We start from the raw sequence: 20,464 nt of genomic DNA on the forward strand, positions 1-20,464 counted from the left end.
ATACATTTTTTGATCATGAATATCTTTAATTTCGTATTAGTATTAAATATAAAAATTTCACCATGTTAAAGTACTCATAAATACGAAACTTAAATTTAGTCTTGTAAATTAAACGTAAATTAGTAATTTGTCTCAAGGCATGAACAGTGCCGGCATCTCAAATGGAAAAAGCTTTTAGAGACGGAGGGAGTAGTAATTATATAAAATAATAAAAAACTGGAAAAACAAGTACAAAAATAGTAAGATATAATAATTATAAAAAATATTATTATACAAAAACTAATTTAAATGTAAAATTTATTAAATTTTGATGTAAAACTTTAACTAACTGATTAATTAATTCTAATTTAACTTTTTCATTGAATATATAAACATTCAATAGAAACCTAATTTAAAATAAATTAGATATCCAAAAATTAAATTATTAAAACTAATATAATGTACAAGTTGTTTAACCGAAAACTAGTGTTGACCATTGTATTTAATTATTAAAATTAGTAGTCTAAATTACTAATCAAATAGATTAATATTCTTATTACATATTTTTCTTATTAATTTTATTTTAAAAAAATTATAAATTACTTTTTCATTAAAACTAATATAACATTTTTTAATTTTGCTAAGATAATATTTTTTTTTCAAACAATACATACATATACATATATATGTGCCCCTCAAAATTATAGGTCATGTTCCATCGAACACCTTGGACATCTAAATTGAATCAGCACAACAATTTCTTCGTTCATGCTAAATGTGTGATACCAACACATTTAATATCAATAAAAAGCTCGACACTCTAAAGACTCCACTTAAATTTGACAAACAAGAAATTAAGCCTGTTTTTTAAAAAAATGTTCGAAAGGTCAAATGTGTATACCCAACATTAAACGATATAGACAGAACGGTTAGCCCGGGAGGGGAAAGAAAAGGAGAACCCCGGGGACGGCCGTTGTAATGAATCAGAGAAGCAATAAAAACAATGAATTGACATATAACTAGCATTTATCCATCAATTGCTGGGGCTAATTCTTTATGCAACACTGCTAATATATATACACCAATTTTCCAGAACTTCTCCAGAGTAGGGCAATGCCTTCCAACTCTGTGTTCAATTAGAAGAAGCATAAGTTTAATTTTGCCTGGAGAAAGGGTTGAATAAGCCAAAAAGATTAATAATTAAAAATTGAGCCACTTGAAATACATGCAATGGGAACAAATGCTAACCCACTGTACACTTTGATCTCACAATATACAACAAAGAAGGCATAACTTCTGTTGAATAAATTATCTTTATAAGGAAGTGCCAAGCTCAGATCCACCCAGGTGTTGATACTGCCATTTCCTAGTCTCGTTGGAAGCTTGCTGCTGTTGCTCAGACTGAAACACGAATATATGGACACAGAATTGTCCCCCGGGTAAAAGAAGTCATAAAAGAGTTGTGTAGTTCTACTCATCACTTCTAATATGTTCCTGGGTACATGCACCAGGAACTGCTTCTTTCTCATTTGAAAGACAGCGAATGGGAACATACACAAATCCTTTGGGTAACCGTTGGTTCTTCATTGATGCTTGGTCTGAAGTCATTACCAATTCCTTTTCAAATGTTTCAGGATGCTGTGTAATTTCAGGAGCGTTAACTTAAAACTGAAATCGGATTTTAAATTAATATATTTGTAACGAATAAAAATGAACACCAGCGCAGAGAACTTGTTTACCTTTCTAAATTTAGCACGCTTTTCTCCCTCACTAGAAAAGCTCCATGATGCTGCAGAGGAAGGTCTAATTGGAATTTGTTTACCAGAAAAAGATACCCTATCTGACGGTTTTGACGGGAAAAGCTGCTGGGAAGTAGAGCTGTCATCTGTCTTCTGATCATTGTCCATCGACACAGGTAACTTAATACGCCTCTTGCCTGCAACTGTGCTATCTACGGTTATGTCATCCGATCTTTGTATTGCTTCACTGCCTGACTTGTAATCATCTGTATAACCTTTCAGCGAGGTTGTAGCTGATTCAGAACTGACATCAGTTGGGCATAAGGAACTATAACTGACCGCAGATAAAGCAACAGCCTCTCTATTCGAAGCCAGTATTTCATGTGAGCAAAGAACCAATTCACGCTGCAACATCCACAAAATAAGATACATATGTGAAAAAACACCACTAAGTCCCCACAGTAACGCAGAAGATATGTAAATTCCATGAATATTTTGGTCACTTTATATCTCTACTAATTACTTCCCGCAAATTTATTGTTGGATGGATCAAGATGTTCAAAATTACATAAACGGGTAGAACAGTAAATAACTAGGAAGCATGAGTGCGGGTGCGGGAGTGCGGGTGCGGGAATTCGTCAAATCAAATTCCAAAATATGGGGATACGGGTGCGGGGGATACGGCAAATATTATAATATTATATATTATATATATATATATATATATATATATATATATATATATATATATATATATATATATATATATAATACCTAAGATGCATTTAAGTAGAACAAAATAGTTGAATAACTAAATTAATCATCCTTAAGTCTTGACAATTAAAATACATAAATAAATATTGCAATTTAAGTGATTCAATTGAGCATAATCATGGCTTCCATGATTTTGACCAACTAATTTTAAGGGTTTTTTTTTTTAAAAAAAAAGGTGTAAAAAATTACGATTTGTGCCACTCCCGCACCCCCGCATATCCCCATCACTGCCTCCACCGATACGCCACGTGGCGTATCCCCTGCGTATCCCGCAGCACCCCCGCACCCCCAAGTATCCCCTACGCAGTTCTTCACTACGCAGTTCTTCACTCAGATGAAGTATCCCTGCTTTCTAGGTAAATAAACATGCACAGAAGTAGAGAGTAGTTTAAATTTCACCATTATTCATTTAAACAATGGAGAAGGCCTAATCCAACACCAAGGACCTCATATAATATAGCCAAAACATAGATTTGTCTAATGGTTACAATTACTTTGCAATCGATATTTATTACTAAGGTTTTCAGTATTGTTATTATTAGTTAGCATTGTACTAATTTTTTGAGTACTAGGGTCTCTACTTAAGTCTTCTTTAATTGGAATTAAGTTATCTCATTATTGATACTATGCACTCTTTTCAAGGTATTAACCAAATCATTTACCCGTCCCGCATCACCTAAGACCATCTCCAACCAGCAAAACCCCTAGCTAAAATATTAGGTATTCTACCATAAATAAAGAATAAAGAATATAGAGAATGTGAAAAAATTACAATTGTTCACTCCAACTAGACATTCCCCTCCACTAAATTTTAGCGCGTCCCATCATATATTACCATATTTAAATAATCTAATCTATTCATAATAATTAAAAATAATCATAAAATACTACTTCTAAGATATAGCCAAACATTACAGTCAACCCACTCTGAGTATAAGAAAAATCTAATCAATATATTACCATATTTAAATAATCTAATCTATTTATAATAATTAAAAATAATCATAAAATACTACTTCTAAGATTTACTTAGAGAATGCAATGCAGTAAGAAATGTTAGATTATATGCTAGATTATGACAGAAAAATCAGTAGAAGCTTGTATACATGAATTGTATTTATACATCTCCAAGTATCAGGCAAAGCCTTTGAACAAATGTAAAATTTACTGCCTATTGATGTAGAACTCCTACAGTAACTTATTAAGCTTATTAGTTAAGCTTGCAGGCCAATGATGTCATTGTGATGACCTATCTCACGTGTCATTAAATCCTAAACACTCCTATATTTAACACGTCTCCTAACTGGAAATCCGATCTTGGGATGAAAGACCTATCTTGGGACTGAAGGGTGGAACAGTAGGAGCCCTTGAGCATTTAACCTGACCCATCTTAGGATTCATCGATTTTGGAAATAATCCTATCTTGGAATTGACCTAACTTTAGAAGCAAACAATACAATTTTGGCCATGTCAAAATCCACAGGATGTGCTGCTGTCAGCACAATGGTAGATGGCCGCTAATCAGTTATTGAAACTGATGCCCACCAATCAGTCCAGTCCTTGAACTGAACTGATGACTTATGACATGCTAGCACTCATTCGTATGACCACTCGGTATAGAAGAGCCTATGCCTGAACAGAGGAGGTGCTGATGTCAGCACTAGATAAATGTGCCTCTGTCATACTTTGATCAACTGGAACGGTAGCTTTCCTGGACAACATATCAGTCACGAATTGATCCATCTACTTCTAGGAGATGAATGCAAGAGATGGCAGTGAACAGTGTGTATGTATTTGTAATTTTGTATACATACTACTACCGCTACTTTGTCATATGTGGCAGTCAACTTTGTGTATATATACCACTACTTCTGCCGCTTTATATGCTAATATGTCATGATGAAGGGGGCATGAGCCTGGAGTACACAAACAAAAGCAGTATGACGAACTCTTCTTCGCAAGTACTATCAAGTATCACCTGATAACTTTGTCGGAACTAAAGCCGGAATATAGCCCGGTGAACTATTTAATTTGCAGCAACAATAAATAGTGAGATACAATCATGCGGACCAACCAATCCAATTTTTTTTTCAGCAATATTAAATCTATAACTCGGAAACTCTTAAACTAAAGTGATACTACTGAATTCAAAGATCCGGACACTGTTTCCCTTAGGAAAATAAATGTTAGATATTTTTTTAGTCAGGTCTAGGCTCATTAAATCCCTAAATGTAACAATATAATAACAATCGTGCTAACTAATAGAGTCAAATTAATCCTTAAACGGCCAAATATTTGTTAATCTTTTTAGAAAACAGGCTGGCCGAATAATACAAGCCCTAAATAAGAGACCAGTTTATAATTCCTTAGACTAGACCAGTTGGCCCACTAATAAAGGGTGTTTTCTTTTCTTTTTAGGCTCCAACCAATTAAGCATCTTCTGACCTAATTTTAACAGCCGCATAGTATTTTCTCTTTTCACCCCTGATCCATATCTACGTGCATATGTATAGAGGCACCAAATTTTCTATACACTGAAAATCAGATTCCTTTTTGTACGCATATCTAAAGAAATATATACTCACACTATGAAATGATTTATCAGCCGTTCTGTATCTTGCATACATATATGCACACTAAAATGAAATTAACTGGAATCAGGCTATATTTTAGTATGGTTATACTCATAAAGTGGCGACCAACCTTTCCTTAAGAAGAGTTGCCACAATCTGACTGCAATCGCAGGCTTGTGAGCAAGTGCTTGCCTGATTCAGTTCTACAGCGATTATCTTGGTGGTTCTTAGGTGGAATTTCACTGACGACTCACCTCCTAGAGCTCTAGACGGGTATGTAACTTTTATTCTAATTTGATTTTGTGAAGGGCTGAAAACACAAAAAAAAAACTAACTGGGAAGCTTGAGTTTCCATTGAGAGAACTCAAAGCTTCAACTGGTGGTCTCTAAATCCTTATATATATCACCTTGCTATGATATCATGTTAGCAACTGAAATTTATATGCAAAATTCTACTCCCTCCGTCCCCTCCAATTCTTATCATTTGGAATGGAGTGCTCGGCACGCATTTTAAGGCTCATATAAAATATAGTTTTATAACTTATTTTTATAATTTTCTTTTTCTGAATAAAATTTAAACATTAGATTTTTATTCAGAAGAAGAAAATTTTAAAAATAAGTGATGGAACTATATTTTATATGAGCCTTAAAATGCGTGCCGAACACTCCATTCCAAATGATAAGAATTGGAGGGGATGGAGAGAGTATATGTTACTCCGACTCGGGTACGAAGTGTCGGACTCAAAAAATCTTAATATTGGGGACACGGAGACACTGTCCCATCTTTTGAACACAGGTACGAGGACATGGCGTAATACATTTATAAACAGGAATAATAAGTAGATACCTTAACAAAAAGTGACTATCAAGGTATTACCAAACACAAATTTGTAAGGAATATTGCGAATTAGGGATCTCCGATGCTTTTTTTTTATTTTTGCTTCTTTCTTTTTTGCTTTTTCTTTTTCTGGTTTGCATTGTATATTCAACTTAATGTGGTCTTTTAGTTGATCAAATTGTCCACATTTCAATCACAGGATCCGACATGGAATAAGTGTCGACAGAGTGTCCAAGTGTTGGACAGGGTACGACTACCTAAACAGAAGAGTCGGAGTAACATATTGATATTTGATAGAGAAAAAAGAGAAATCAGTTGCGACAGAAGCTCATATATGAATTCACTGCCTACTGATACAAACTACTGACCAACTCATTAGGCTTATTAGCTAAACTTGCTGCCCTGTGATGACATCAGGATGATCTCATCTCACATGTCATTAAATTATGATAATATTGAACACTTCAATACCATTATCTTATAATTTAGAAATACGACATGGGTGAACGGATATCAGTACAATAGTAGATGAATATATATAATACAAACATTAACCACGAGTTAAGTGATGTTAGCACAAAAAGTCATGTGAACCACACAACAAATAAAAACTGAAAAGGGGAAGTATATCTATAATACAAGATTAGATTAACAAAAAATTTCAAGTTTGGCTATAACTGGAAATTAGTATTAGAATTAATATGCAAATAAGCAGGTGACAATCTAATCTATTAGATATATCATGTCCACGTATTTATGAACACAACGGAAAAACCAAATACCAGATCAAGTAAAATATGATTCAGCATACAAGAAGCACAGTATCTCACAGATACCCTTTAAATCACATCCTGAATTTTTAGTAGTGACATAACCTACTAGGGCTGAAGGGACAAAAACAGAAAAACATAACATAGAAAATATTCAAAAGAAAGGGACAGATTTTAAGCTACCTTTAGTTTCTCCCTCTTGATAATTCTTTCACATAGAAGCCGTAACTTCTCCAGTTCAACCTGAACAAAAGAATAATTGCCAAGGCTCTATAAATTTTGAAATACAAAAGATGCAGAGGATATTTATTTAATTAATCACATTATTTACAAGTGGATGAACAAAGGACTAGGATGTGAATAAACAAAAATTTTGAGAGAACAATATCTTGGACATAATTTTACCCTAGACAGTGCATAAAAAGGTTCTGCACATGCAGGAAAAAAATATTCTGTCAAGAGGATGAACAAAAGACTTGACAAATGTGAGTCAATATGCACGTGCAGAAGCAGAACCGTCTATTAAAGAAGCCACCCTTATGTTCAAGCACACCATGGTATACACAATAGTAACTTAAGAAGTTAACAACTCTTGCAAGAAAGCCCTTCATAACTATGGACCCTAGGATAAAAGAATACAAGATTCGCCAGAAGTTCTCTTAATACACTATCCAGCTCCTGTTTTGCTAAAAAAAGAAAATGACACACTAGACCATAATTGGCCATGAAACAGCATTCCATCATAAGGTAACACAAGCAGTGCAGCAAGTATCCTTACCCTAACTGGCTTAAGACTTTTAATATCTTCGATCCCATGTCTTTGAGTCTCCACCTGAAAATACATTGAAGCAAATGAGGCAACAAACTTTAAAGTAATATCAATAAACACAAATTGCAACTTCACCTTTGCCCTTTCTGCCATGCTATGCTTTTCACAGTAAGCCTTGTGCTGCAACTTGCCTCCGCAAGCCTTTAAATTCATGTGAAAACCAGCACTTTTAGCACAAGAAGGATGAAAGGAGCTCTGACAATGGCCATAGTTGCACTGTTGACAAGAAATTGCATAGCGATCGCCAATTTTAAAATTGCATCAATCTTCAATAACAAGTAAAGAGTCAAGGGAAAGTCGCATGCTAACCTTTACACAAACACCTTGCTTGCGTTGACAGATGTGACATGTCTCACTCCCTTTAGATATCGTCTCCTGACATAAATCCACAGTGGTAAAAAAAATTATTAATGCAAAAAAATACCCTTTTGGCTTAAAATCTTAATTAAAAAAGATCTCAGTTGAACCAACGGGATAGTCTTAGAAGGAATATGACCATGTCCATTTCCAAAGTTCATTAGAAGACATACCATTCCCTGTACCAGATTTGCTTGGCCCCTTTTATAAGTAGATTCTAGAATCCACTGCAACATGAATAAAAAAAAATCATATATATATATAAAAGAAAAATCACGCAGAAGACAACAAACACAAGCCGTGTATATATGTATGTTAGGATTGCGTTGAATCACAAATCTTTTAAGGCTACAAATCTGGTATGCACTAAAAATGAGAGTATTATTCACCAGATATTTTGAAAATTAAAAACATAGTTCAAACTAATAGACTCTATATTATTTATAATATAAGCATGGTATAATCATTAATGTACATATTTCCATTGTAAACACGGAAGTAGATGTTATATTATCCGATTCTTGGTGAATCTTAAAACCATTTTTTGGTGAATTATGAGTCGATATTGGTGAATTTTAAATGGTTTGTTGGTCTGTAGGCTACGATGGTTTGTAGTGGAATATGCCCCTATGTGTGTGTATATATCAAACTAGCGTAACTGGAAAAAATAAATTTACTTCAGCACAGAATGCATGAATCCATTGGCCATCAGTTGACTTTCTAAAGGCACCCGCGGTGCCACCACATAAACCACACTCTGCCAGAAAGTAAGGCTTGTCCCAAGAATTAACAGCTGCAGCACCAAAGCTTCTAGAGGAAGACATTTCTTCACATAATTCACAATACCACGGTCCAGCAGAGTCTTTAACGCTACGATAACAATCCAGGTGAACTGCAACCTGTGGCAGCAGGAAGAGTTAAGAGTTGACCATATGTTTTATATTCAATTGTAATGGAGTCGAAAGTTATTAACCTTGCAACTGGAGCAAATTGATATTGGGTTTAAAATTGTCTCAGAACGTCTGCAAATCTCACAAGTTCTAGGGTATTCCTTTGAAAAATCAGAAGTTGAATGGACAGCATCAGAATTCTTCTCTATCGAAACTCTTGTGGTACCTAATCTTGAAAGTGTCTCCTTTGCTCGCAGCATCTGCTGAGAGTAAAGACTTGCCCTTCCACTTGAAGAATTCACCTTCAATCATTCCATAAGACAGGTAAGAAATTGATTATGGCAGTCAAAAGCTTAGTTAAATGTAATCATACGACAGTGTTCTTCTGTGAATGCCATTGCATTGTGAAACTTAATATGCTTAAACAAAAGAACTTACTATGTCCCGTTGAGCAGATTCCTCTTGAGAATCTTTCCTAAAAGAAGAAATCCTAGATGAAGCAGCGGCAGCGGCAGTTGCAGCAGCAAGCACAGCCTGAGCTTCTTTATGGCGTCTTTCTTTCCTGCCCTGCCTTTTCAGTTCTTTAAGCTCACTAAGATATTTATTAGCTGTAACGGCATCCCATTTTTGTTTTGCTAGAGCATCGGTCTCCTTTGGAAGATTTGTCAAAACCTTAACTATTATATTGTCTGCAGAAAAAACGAATACAAAAGATTAACTACAGAAAATCAATGAGGTAGGTTGCATTTAAGGCAACTCGTAAATCATAATTAAATATGACAAAAAGAATGTCACAAAATTAAGTGAGAGAGAGACCACTAAAATGCTTTCTTTTAACCGCATTGTGGAGTAGGTGCTGCTGAAAATAGACAAGTTCCCCTTCAACTTCATCTGCAGGAGACTGCTCCAAAATACCCATTCTCCTAGCCTGGGCCAACTGTTCTACAATTCCTCCGACTTTAGAAGTAGAGCCAGGAGAAACTGAATCTTCAGTTTGATGATGACAACAAATACTAGAGCTAGAAGATGCTTCCGCCGAGGAAAATTCTCCATCCCTTGAACCTGCCAAGCAAAACAGAATATTACATGAACTTGAAAATTTTGATGGAAGTGCACATATAAAAGCACCAGATGAAACCAGAATTTACCATCATCCTCGTCCGATAATGGTCTTTTAACAACCAAATTTGGTATCTGTGACAGCGTCTTCTGTATGGTTGGGTGCATGTAGGAAATAGATACTGCTTCTGTTTCACTGTATTTTACAGAAGTAGATATAATCGACTTCATACAAGATAATGCAATTCCAGAGAAATAAAGGAATTGTAGAATTATACAGACTTATCGTCAGAACATGGTGTGACTGAAAATTATTTATAATGCTTACATGATATTAGGGACACAATTTACAGCAGTATCGCAAACTGGATTCGCCACAACAGATCCCAATGCAGCACTATTCTCAGATACAGCACCACCCTCGGCCTGGAAAGACTTGACAGCAGTGCAAATCAACAAGGAGGCTCCTTTACCTGCCCAACATAAGCACAAAATATGAACAAAAGCCCAGTACTGCTATTGCAACCAATACATTCATTAAATTACCATACATGACACTAAAATATCTTTTAGCATTATAAGATTAAACACATATTTAGCACATCTTAAACTAGGCAATTAGGGAAGCCCTAAAGAGAATTCTACATAGTTATTTAATCCTTTTGAATAAATAAAAGAAAAACAATCACTTCCAATGTCTTTGACAAAAAAAATGTGCACTTAGTTCATTTGTCACTTAACATCCTGTTGATTACGAGTGTACTAGACACATACTAAGATATTGTAAGTACCTAGTTGCATTGTATTTCCATAATAAGGATTATAGAAGTTCAGTTTATCCTTTCAAAGTTATTAAAAAATACTGTATACAACTTCTACTTGAGATGATTTTTCTAAAATGTATTTTCTCATGAGATAAATACATTTGTCATTAGATAACAATATAATATACATACTGCACAAGGCTCCAGAAAACCACAAACTTGACTTAAGATTCTCCAAAATATGTAAACACAACCTTCAGTCTTAGAGGAACTGTTTCGCAGAATATCTTGAGACCCATCAGGCTCGATCAAAATCTGCCCAAAAAACAAGATTGATAGATAAATTATCAAAATCAATCCTTCTACATCTTCGGTTGTCAGCAATACTAAGGCACAACATTTAACCATTTCTGTCAGGCAACTCTAAAAGGCAACCCAAAGTGCAGTCAAGCAATTACCGACCAAATGTCTAGTTGAGTAAAACATAGCTAGAAACTAAATTAATAAGGACACTTCTGGAGCTCTTCCTAGGGTTGGTGGAGGGTCTATGTGATGGCTCAATAATGTGATAAATGCCTGAGACCTTGAGGCATTAATACAATCCATTATAAAAAACCAACAGACAGAAAAAGCAAACAAGTGAAGGCAGAACACTCAACACGTCTAGAGAAGCATGTGCTTCAGCCGATATTACAAATGAGGTCTTCTGATCTGCCCCCTTAACTTTCATATTAAACAACTCGTACATTAATTGATAGACTATCTACATGCGAAAAAGAGGGGCTTCTGGGTTTATATTCGATACTAAAGATAAATGCGTCACTCACCACCTCATACAAAGATAATTATTAACAAGAGATCCGTTATAGAGAAGGATTCTCTATCGGATTAGTGTATCAGAGGATTTATCTTTTGGACTTCTAGGGTTCCGTTGACTAAGAGACAACCACAAGACAGAGGTTAAAATGTTCCAAATGGATTATGACAAATTTGATGAGAACTCCTACTAAAATCTACTAAACTATCAAAAGGATGTGGACAAATTTGATGAAAATTTCCACTAAAATCTACTGAACTAACAAAATTACAATATTTTGTTTACTATTATATACAAAAGAAATTTCATCATAATGGTTTTTAATTAAAGCACATGAAGAAAACTTCGATTACTTAATTTGGGCAGCTAAACTAAAGAATTAAGAAGTACATAAAGGTTACTAGGCTCCTATTAAGCATACAATTAACAAGTGCATGTTTTCCAGAAATATTACCAAGGTTCCAAAAAATATTTATGTAAATAGTAATCATTTAGTTATAACCTTCTGGGTGGTATCACTTTTACACGCAGGCTCATGCATGGCGAGATGATGAGCACTTTTGTCACTCATGGCTACTCCATCAGCAATCGAACTTGACTCAGTCAAGCACAGAGCTTTACCATCTCTCAGAATCCTAATGTCATTTTTTGTTCTTCTTCGAGGTGGCACAGATGTAACAGAAACATTAGGAATACAAGATTCTGACACTAAAACATGGGTTTCATCAGTAGATCCTGCCTCAACTTTGGTTGGATGTTTAAATCTGACTTTCAGGTTCTTTTGCGAGGGACCAATAGTAGCATGGTTTTTTTGCCATTCAACTATTTTGCACTGCACTTCCGGCACCATGTGTTCACCCTGCAGTCAGAAATGAGTGTCAAAATGCAGTCAGATATATAAACAAAATATATGGCAGACCGGCACATATATGAAAAATGTGTAGATGTGGTAGCAGCAACATTCTGACCAGACACAATACTCTGTAAAGCTAAGCATAAAGTTGGGCATTACTATGAGATTTGACGTCAAAACTTCAGGAGAAACACCAATTTCCGAAGCCACATCAGTCATCTTTACTCTTCCTCGATCAATTAACTGTAACAGATTATTAACAACATTAGCATAGATGCAATTTAAGAAGAGGAAATATATCCAAATCACAAAGATATATCCCCGCCTACTTTAGGTTAGGTTGAAAACTTACACATTCACTCAAGTCAATATCATCCCTGCTTTTCTTTGCCAATACATCTGCATTGTTTGACTGTTGTGTATCACCAAAAGCCAATTGATTTGTTAAATTTGAACTCGCATTAGGAAACACATCGCCATGAGGTACACTACTATCTACCCTGTCCAAATCCAACTCTGATGTTTCATTATGGCCTGCAACTTTTTCTTCATTTTTTCTACCAATTTTAATCTTATGTGTCATAGTTGACATTGGCTGATGCTTGGTGATGTGGGGATCAGGAATAAGCAAACGAGAGTCACCATCTTGCAGCGTGATAATATTATTTTGGATTTCTGAGTGCTTTGAGCAATATGCGCGGAGCTCAACCTAGAAAATTAGAAGACAAAGTTGTTTCAAGAAAGAAAAATAAAACCATTTGACTAGAATAGCCTCTTCACTCTTTATTGCTCCATAGGAATTAGGATATAGTATCAATTCCCAGATTTCAGTGAAGGCACCCTTATAGAGTTCTCATTCAATAAACGGAATACTCAAAAGAAATGAAAAAAAATTGAACTTACATCATCACTGCCAAATTTTCCCCAAATCTCCATCCTATGTTTTGCTTCCCTTGCACATATAGGATGAAACGAAGCTCTACAAGCTCCTAAACGGGATAAGAGAAAAAAACAGATATAAATAGTGCATACTGCCTAGTGACATTTATTAATAAGTAAAAAAGAATAAATACTCTTTTACCAGATCAACATGCATATAATGGCTAAAACTATCTACCAAATATAATATCAACATATTATGGTGGAATTTAAGAGGGAGACTACTGAACTGAATTGGTACTACATAGTAAATTCACCCTATAAACATACAACGAAGAGCCCAACCCAAGTTAAAGGACAAACTAATCATCAAATATACAACCACTCCCAAGAAGAAATAAGCTCTGACATCAACACAAAAAATTAGAGGGAATTGTCTCGTATGTATAACCCAAAAAAGACAATGGATGTCGAACTTTTCTTCTCTTAGAATCAAAAAACAAATTTACTAGAAAATAGAAAACCTCTTGATCTTAATTTTTTTTTGTAAGATAATGGTTTATTCACAAAGTTCTATGCATCAGTATTTACTTTGTGGACTACATAGTTTACTGCTTCTCGTGTTGTTTCCAGAAAAGAACACCCAGTTCATACATCATCCTGGATTTAAAGAGCTTCATTTGAAGAGCGTAAATCTTCTTAGAGACATTCATCATTACCTAGTAACCTTTTGCAGCTTCTCAAAAAGTTACAATACACTAAGTTTTCTGATATTTCAGAATATTTCACAACTTCCCAAGATTTTCATCAACAGCAAGGAATTACAGGAGACTAGTCTATTCACTTCTACGAGTAGGATACTTCTGCGTACATCTCACTCTCAGACCTAATTCTCAGTAAAACACAACGGGTATCTCTAGTTTGATTTTTAGATTCGATTACTCAAGTGGGTGTCCAGTACTACAGATATTTCTCCACGAGGTTGTTTTTTCTGTTTACCTAAAAAGGATACCATCATGTACTGGCCCAAAAAGAAAACATACAGAGAACATCAAAACTATCACGTTAACTGAATACATTTTCAGGGAGAGAGAGAGAGAGAGAGAGAGAGAGAGAGAGAGAGAGAGGAGCGCAAACTTATAATCAAGAAAGTACTTTCAGATATTTCTTTTGAAACAAATCTTTTCGGTTAACTTGCAGGAACCACAAGGCATTGGATAAATACAAACAGAATGCATTACTCATATATCATTATAATTCAATCCAATGTTCCATTTCTACGTCAGTACAACTATATTAATATATATGTATGTAACCAATTAGCGTACTGTAAATTTCACATATTGAACATAGTTCTTTCTTTCAGTGCAAGGTTTTGTCTACTACAAAGCTTAGATCATTAGGATAACACCCGCAAGTTCAATATATTAAGATGACATCCCTAGACAGCAGGTTTTTCGGGAGTTGCTTCCTACATTAATCTCAGCTATGATTTTGTGTGTTGGAGGTGCAACAAAAATTTGTGGCTGGCTATATGGCTGCAGGTGCATAAGTGGATAATCAGAGCAACTCAGAACTTTAATGTTTATGTTAGGATAATCAAAAAAATTACATCAACATAACAATTTTGAACATGGAATTAATAATCTGATATATATTTATATGGATCTATATACACATTTACATGTGCCAAAAGGACAGGCCAAATGCAGTGACAGTAGTCCATTAAAACTTCTTCAAACTATTGTAACTTGTTAACAAGTCATTGGCAATTGATATATCCCAATATACATACCTACTATACAAAATGACCAAGCACTATTATTACCACTACTTCCATGATCCATCTATAATAAGGAATTAGCTTTCATCAGATACCTACCCCCTGTACAAAAAAGGCAAACAGAGAACATGCTAAATATAGCAAGCAACTATTTCCTCTGCAGGCTCCAGAGCTCTTCAAAACTCTTAAAGGTCAGAATCAGGTATTAAGGTTTCAAAATTCACAAACTTCATAGTCCGCCGCATCTTTGATTCAATGAGAATTAGCCAACTCTATACCTAGGTTTGTAAGAAAAAAGGTAAATGTGCTTATTGGTAATTCAACATTTCCATACTAATAAAGCCCTCAACGACTTCTAATTAAGGGCCCCACTTAATTGTCAATTGATATCTCAGTCCATCCCAATTTCAAGCAAAATGGAAATGCACGTCACCAACATAAACAAGGAATAGAAATGCAATCTACCTCCCACCTCAAACGCAATGGAACAGCAGAATATCGGGTCACATGACAATATGGTGACCGTTCCATTCCAGTAATCTAAGCTGAGGCTACATTCTTCTCACATAGAAACATGGTAAATTAACTCTAAATTTGCCAACGTTATTTATCACAAAAAAGCCTATTACAGTTCTGGAGGGAACAGCAGCCAACCTAAAAGTCCCTTTCTTCTAAATGATTGGCAGTCATTGATGTTCTTGAACACCAGAAAAGTGTGGTAGTAGTATATTCCAAAACAATTCCACCGACTTCTATCTACAAACAATATTCAACACTTTAAACCAAAATTAGCTAGTATGTCCGCTCTTAAAGACGGTGAGCGGAGTCAGTGTAAGATGTATTATGCACGCAAACCTTAAGGAATGAAAAGGCTATTCAACACTACATAAAAGTATCTACAGGGAAAAAACAAATGTGGGTCTGTGTGACAGAAGTGTTGCGCAAGGTTTCTGCAGACATTGAAGATTAGTAGGGTATGACAACAAGATAACAAGGCCTGCCAGAGTAGCGGCAAAGGTGTTATAATGCAAGAAGAAGTCTATAGTTTGATAATTACCACCCACCACCTACCCACCCACCCACAAACACCTAAATATATGAACTAACTAAGTACAGTACCATCATAAGATTTTTTAGGGAAAAAAACATATCCGATTTACAATATCTAAAAAATACTCATAAAAGAAACTTGATTTCTGTAGGATAGAATTTCAGAAAATATTGATAATTTTTTATTACAGTCCAATGAAAAGTTCTCTATTTATTTGAAGAACATGTATGGAACAAATTAATTAAATTCTCACTAGCACTTGAACTTGTAAAAAAAATGAAGGTATCCAGTATGCAAGCAACTAGATCAAAAAATGCCTAAAAAAACCCTTCAACTAGTGGATGTTGATCAAGTAGGTGTTCTTCTAACATAAACTTCACCATGAAGAGATTACAACTGCAAGAAATCACATAACCCAAATGTTGACAAAATCTACTTTGCTCATCTATTTCCAGAGGTAAGGTAGCAAGGTTGCAGATGGAGACCAAAGAATATCCACAAAAGCAGGAAAATTTATTTGTACTAGACAGAACAGAAGTTCAGTTATACCTTCAATTGAGATACTAATAATTAGTACTTATCTAACCACTGATATGTCTATGTAGTTTGTTTTTAGTTATTGGTCATTTATAAAATGGGAAATCTTTATCCTTAGTTTTACAAAACGATTCTTGTTCCATAGACGCTATTACTGAAACATAAGTTTTTAGTTGCTTTGATGTCAGCAGATGCAGAGTGACATATGATGATATATATTATACTCTTGTGCCAATTCTCTGAGATGGCAACTAATCTTCTACGTTATACTACACCTTGTCATCAAATGTTTGTCCTGGATTTGGACAATGTTGGGGGGAAATCTACTCAACGGTTATGTATGTAATGATACAGCTAGCACTTGAGCGCCATATACTATATGTGTCATATACCTGATGATATGCTTCAAATAAAATAAATAAATATCTTGCAAAAGAGCTTGAGACAAATGGAAAAAGCACAAGTAGGATTTAACAAAACGTCTAAACTACTTATTTGTATGATCATTATAAAGTAAATATATCATCCAGTTAACAGAAACCAGAATTAGCTGAGAGACCATACGCACCAGCACAAGAACCAATACAAACACCAATAGCTTGGCCATCCAGCAAAAACTACAGGGTTGTGAAAATAATAAAGCAACAGAACATACCATTACTGCATCGTAAACAAGCCCCATGTCTTATCTTGCATAAACGACAAATTAGCTTGTGCCGAGTTTCCATTATCCCCTCTAGATTCATAATCGGCTCCATTCTCCTGGTGTCTTCTATGTAGACCTCAGGCATCCACTGACAACAAAACAAGTGAGCAAACCCACTGCTATCACTTCCACAGCCTTTCTTCCGAACAGGCTTCAGAGCACCAGCCTGTTTCGGACAAAGCAAACACGGTCTTTCTAAATCCTTCTGGTTCATGTTCTTACACCAAGTACACAACCAAGACTCTGACACATCCTCCTGTACACCATAACATCTTTGATGAACTGCCATACTACACGAACTACAAATTATCAACCGGTTTAACTGGTCACCAGTTTCACCCAAACTGCAATAGTGACACAAAGAAGATGACCCTTCCACTGCAGAAGCAACAAAAAGTTTCTCCAAACCCGCATCCCCGCCCAAAAGCTTCCGTTTCTTTGAAGGACGTTCGGAAGTCAAATATACCTTACTCCTAGAACCTAAAAGCCACTCTAAACCACTACCCTGCTGATTCAAAGCCCTGTCCTTCTCTTCCAAAGCCAATTCTATGCCTTCACCACATTCCACTTCCGCCAACTTGTCATCATGTGCATCTTTAGCTTCTTCCTCTTCTTTTTTATAAGAAGCAGGGGATACGTCACCAAATCCATTATTCAAATTACTATCATTTCCATTCGATACGCAACTAGAAGCTCTCACATTATTCACACAGGGTATCATAAGACAATTCCAATCACCCGAAAACTTAATAGAACCCAGCTGATACAACTTATCAACATCATCAACCGTTAATCCTCTAAAATACTCCTCATTCCTCGCCCAAAAGGCAGCACCTTTACTTTTCGCCAGCCTAGTCGACTTCGATTCAGCGGCATGAGACTTTTTATGCCTCTTCCTCCCATCCGACTTCCTAGACAACAAATCCGCGAACTCCTTTGGCAAACTAACAGTTTTAACAGCCTGTCCATCCTCCAAATCAAACGGACACCGCTCGCTTAACGCCTTTCGAGCCTGCGTAAACAAATCCACTTTCCCAATCCCTAGGTCAATTTCCTCAATTTCGCAATTTTCCCGCGAAAAATCAATCGGGACCCTAGAATCAACAATTCCGACGTCGCAACCGCCCTTCCGCCGCCTCGAGCATCGGCCTCCGGTCATTTCCCCAACCAATCACCACCAACGGTCTCAAATTCCATCACAAATCGAACCCAATCCAATTCCTAACCCTAATATCAACCAATAAATATCAAGATGTGTATGTATAGATGAATATAGATATATTTAATTAATTGATTACAAGAGAGATGGAACAGAAAGAGGAATAATCGCGGCTAGGGTTAGGGTTTTTTCGGTTCGGATCCGTTTTCGCGTTCCGTTATTTTAATGGATATCGCTTTCGCGAGAGAGATGGAGAGAGACGATGAAAATTTAGACAGAGGAGAGAGAGAATTGAATATTGTATTAATTTTATGCGATAATGAAGGTGTTGTTTAATTAGAGTGGGGGCATGTGTGTATAGAAAAAGATACTCCCTCCGTCCCTATTTATCTGTCCACTTTGGAAGTAAGAATTTGTCCCTATTTATCTGTCCATTTATACTTTCAAAACTAATTTAATGATAGTTTTTCAAATATATCTCCATAATTTCAATTTTCAAGGCTTGACTTATTTAAAACTTGGTTGAATTCATGTTTTCAAGACATAAAGTAGGGGTATTCCACCATTTTCAAGATATTAATTAGAGGTATTTAATGAAAAAGTTCATACAATCAATTATTCCTTGGTATGTGTTTTTTTTTCCAAAATGGACAGATAAAAAGGGACGGAGGGAGTAGTATTTACGAGTGTAGAGTTGTAGGTGCACGATAAGTGTAACGTGAATGATGAGGGGATAAAGTTGGTATATATAGACGTTTGTACAGCGTGAATCAATAAAGAACCAACTAACTGCTCTGACTTTTGGTGGCGTGGCAGGTTTCTGTGCACGCACAACACCGTTTTCTCTTAAAAAATTCAATCCATCCTTACGTTTCAATCGTCCGTTTCAAAATATTGTAACGATTTTTTTCTATAAAACGTAGTTCAATTTATTCACGTATGCATTAATTAATTATTTTAAATAAATGTTAGGAAACTCAAAAATATTCTTTGCATTCTAAAATATCGTCTCTTTTTAAAAAGTTTGCGTATTTTAAAAAAATTTGGTCAACTATTTAATTTTCTTATTTTTGATAATTTATTTTTCTTGTTTTCTTAATGATGCACCAAATTAAATTGAGTTGGGATATATGTAACCTTTTGTTTTGAAATATAGTTTGTTTATCTTTTTTACACATACTTCTAAGTCCCTTGACTTTATAATTAAAATCAACATTATTAAAAAATATTTTGTAAATAAAAATATATGATTAATATGATAATTCAGAATAAGAAAATTATAAAAATCTTGATTTAGTTATGGATCAAAAAAATTAGAAATGAGTGTCAAAATTCAAACAACTTATGTGTCAAAAAGGAGGGAGTATACTAGTCAAATATTGGAAATTATATTCCGCTGATATTGAATGAAAAAATATTCAAAAAAATTGATTTGACAAGGAACATGCAAGTATGTTGCCACGGATTTTTTCAAAAAAAACATGTAAAATGGGACAAGTGTGATATACCATCCATATAAACAGTTTAAAAAACACATAAATTACGTGACAAATGCGATATAGCATTCATATAAGCAGTTAATTTTATTGAATAAAAAAATATTAATTTATTACATCACTTCTTTACGAGATTTCGGCCGAATCTTTTTTTTACATTACCATTTTCTAATATTATCTTACACTCTAATTATGATTTTAATATGTTTTTTATAATAAATTGATTTTTAATAAACCGGTTACAGAAATAAATCATAAAACCAAATTAAACTTGATTATTGGACTTGGTGAAAATGTGTAATCAATTCTCTTTGTTTGGAGCACAACCACTTTTTAAGTCCAAAAAAATCGATTTGTTTAAATGAATGATATAACTCAAATTAAACCTAACAAGAGTCATCGCTCGTGGAGTGAAAAATTGTCTTTTATGGTGAAAGATTGAGGATTTTTGTAAATCCTATTAATAATTATCTTCTTAAAATGCAAGCTAATTATTCTGTTTTTCTTTATTTGATGGATTTTAATGAAGAAGGCCAAATAAAAATATAGTTCGGGTTACTTGGTCGTCAAGATACTGACACATTTACTTAGTTATTTAAACCATGATTAAC

The 20,464-nt window shown here is 34.8% G+C and overlaps 1 protein-coding gene across 1 annotated transcript; it reads right to left on the reverse strand.

The window, feature by feature from the left end:
• Positions 1 to 1,154: 1,154 nt before the first annotated feature.
• Positions 1,155 to 18,662, reverse strand: LOC108218473 (uncharacterized). The gene is made up of 19 exons (XM_017391426.2): positions 17,148 to 18,662; positions 13,146 to 13,231; positions 12,595 to 12,951; positions 12,402 to 12,485; positions 11,892 to 12,248; positions 10,827 to 10,887; positions 10,137 to 10,281; positions 9,898 to 10,004; positions 9,566 to 9,811; positions 9,188 to 9,438; positions 8,833 to 9,051; positions 8,537 to 8,758; positions 8,033 to 8,086; positions 7,812 to 7,877; positions 7,578 to 7,718; positions 7,452 to 7,505; positions 6,857 to 6,916; positions 1,719 to 2,123; positions 1,155 to 1,617 (listed from the first exon to the last, which is right to left on the reverse strand). Exons 1-19 carry the CDS (start codon positions 18,355 to 18,357, stop codon positions 1,450 to 1,452), a joined length of 4,293 nt encoding a protein of 1,430 aa, XP_017246915.1. The 5' UTR covers positions 18,358 to 18,662; the 3' UTR covers positions 1,155 to 1,449.
• Between the last annotated feature and the right edge of the window lie 1,802 nt (positions 18,663 to 20,464).

The sequence above is a fragment of the Daucus carota genome, chromosome 4 (assembly GCF_001625215.2).
Source record: "Daucus carota subsp. sativus chromosome 4, DH1 v3.0, whole genome shotgun sequence".
Classification (NCBI taxonomy): domain Eukaryota; kingdom Viridiplantae; phylum Streptophyta; class Magnoliopsida; order Apiales; family Apiaceae; genus Daucus; species Daucus carota.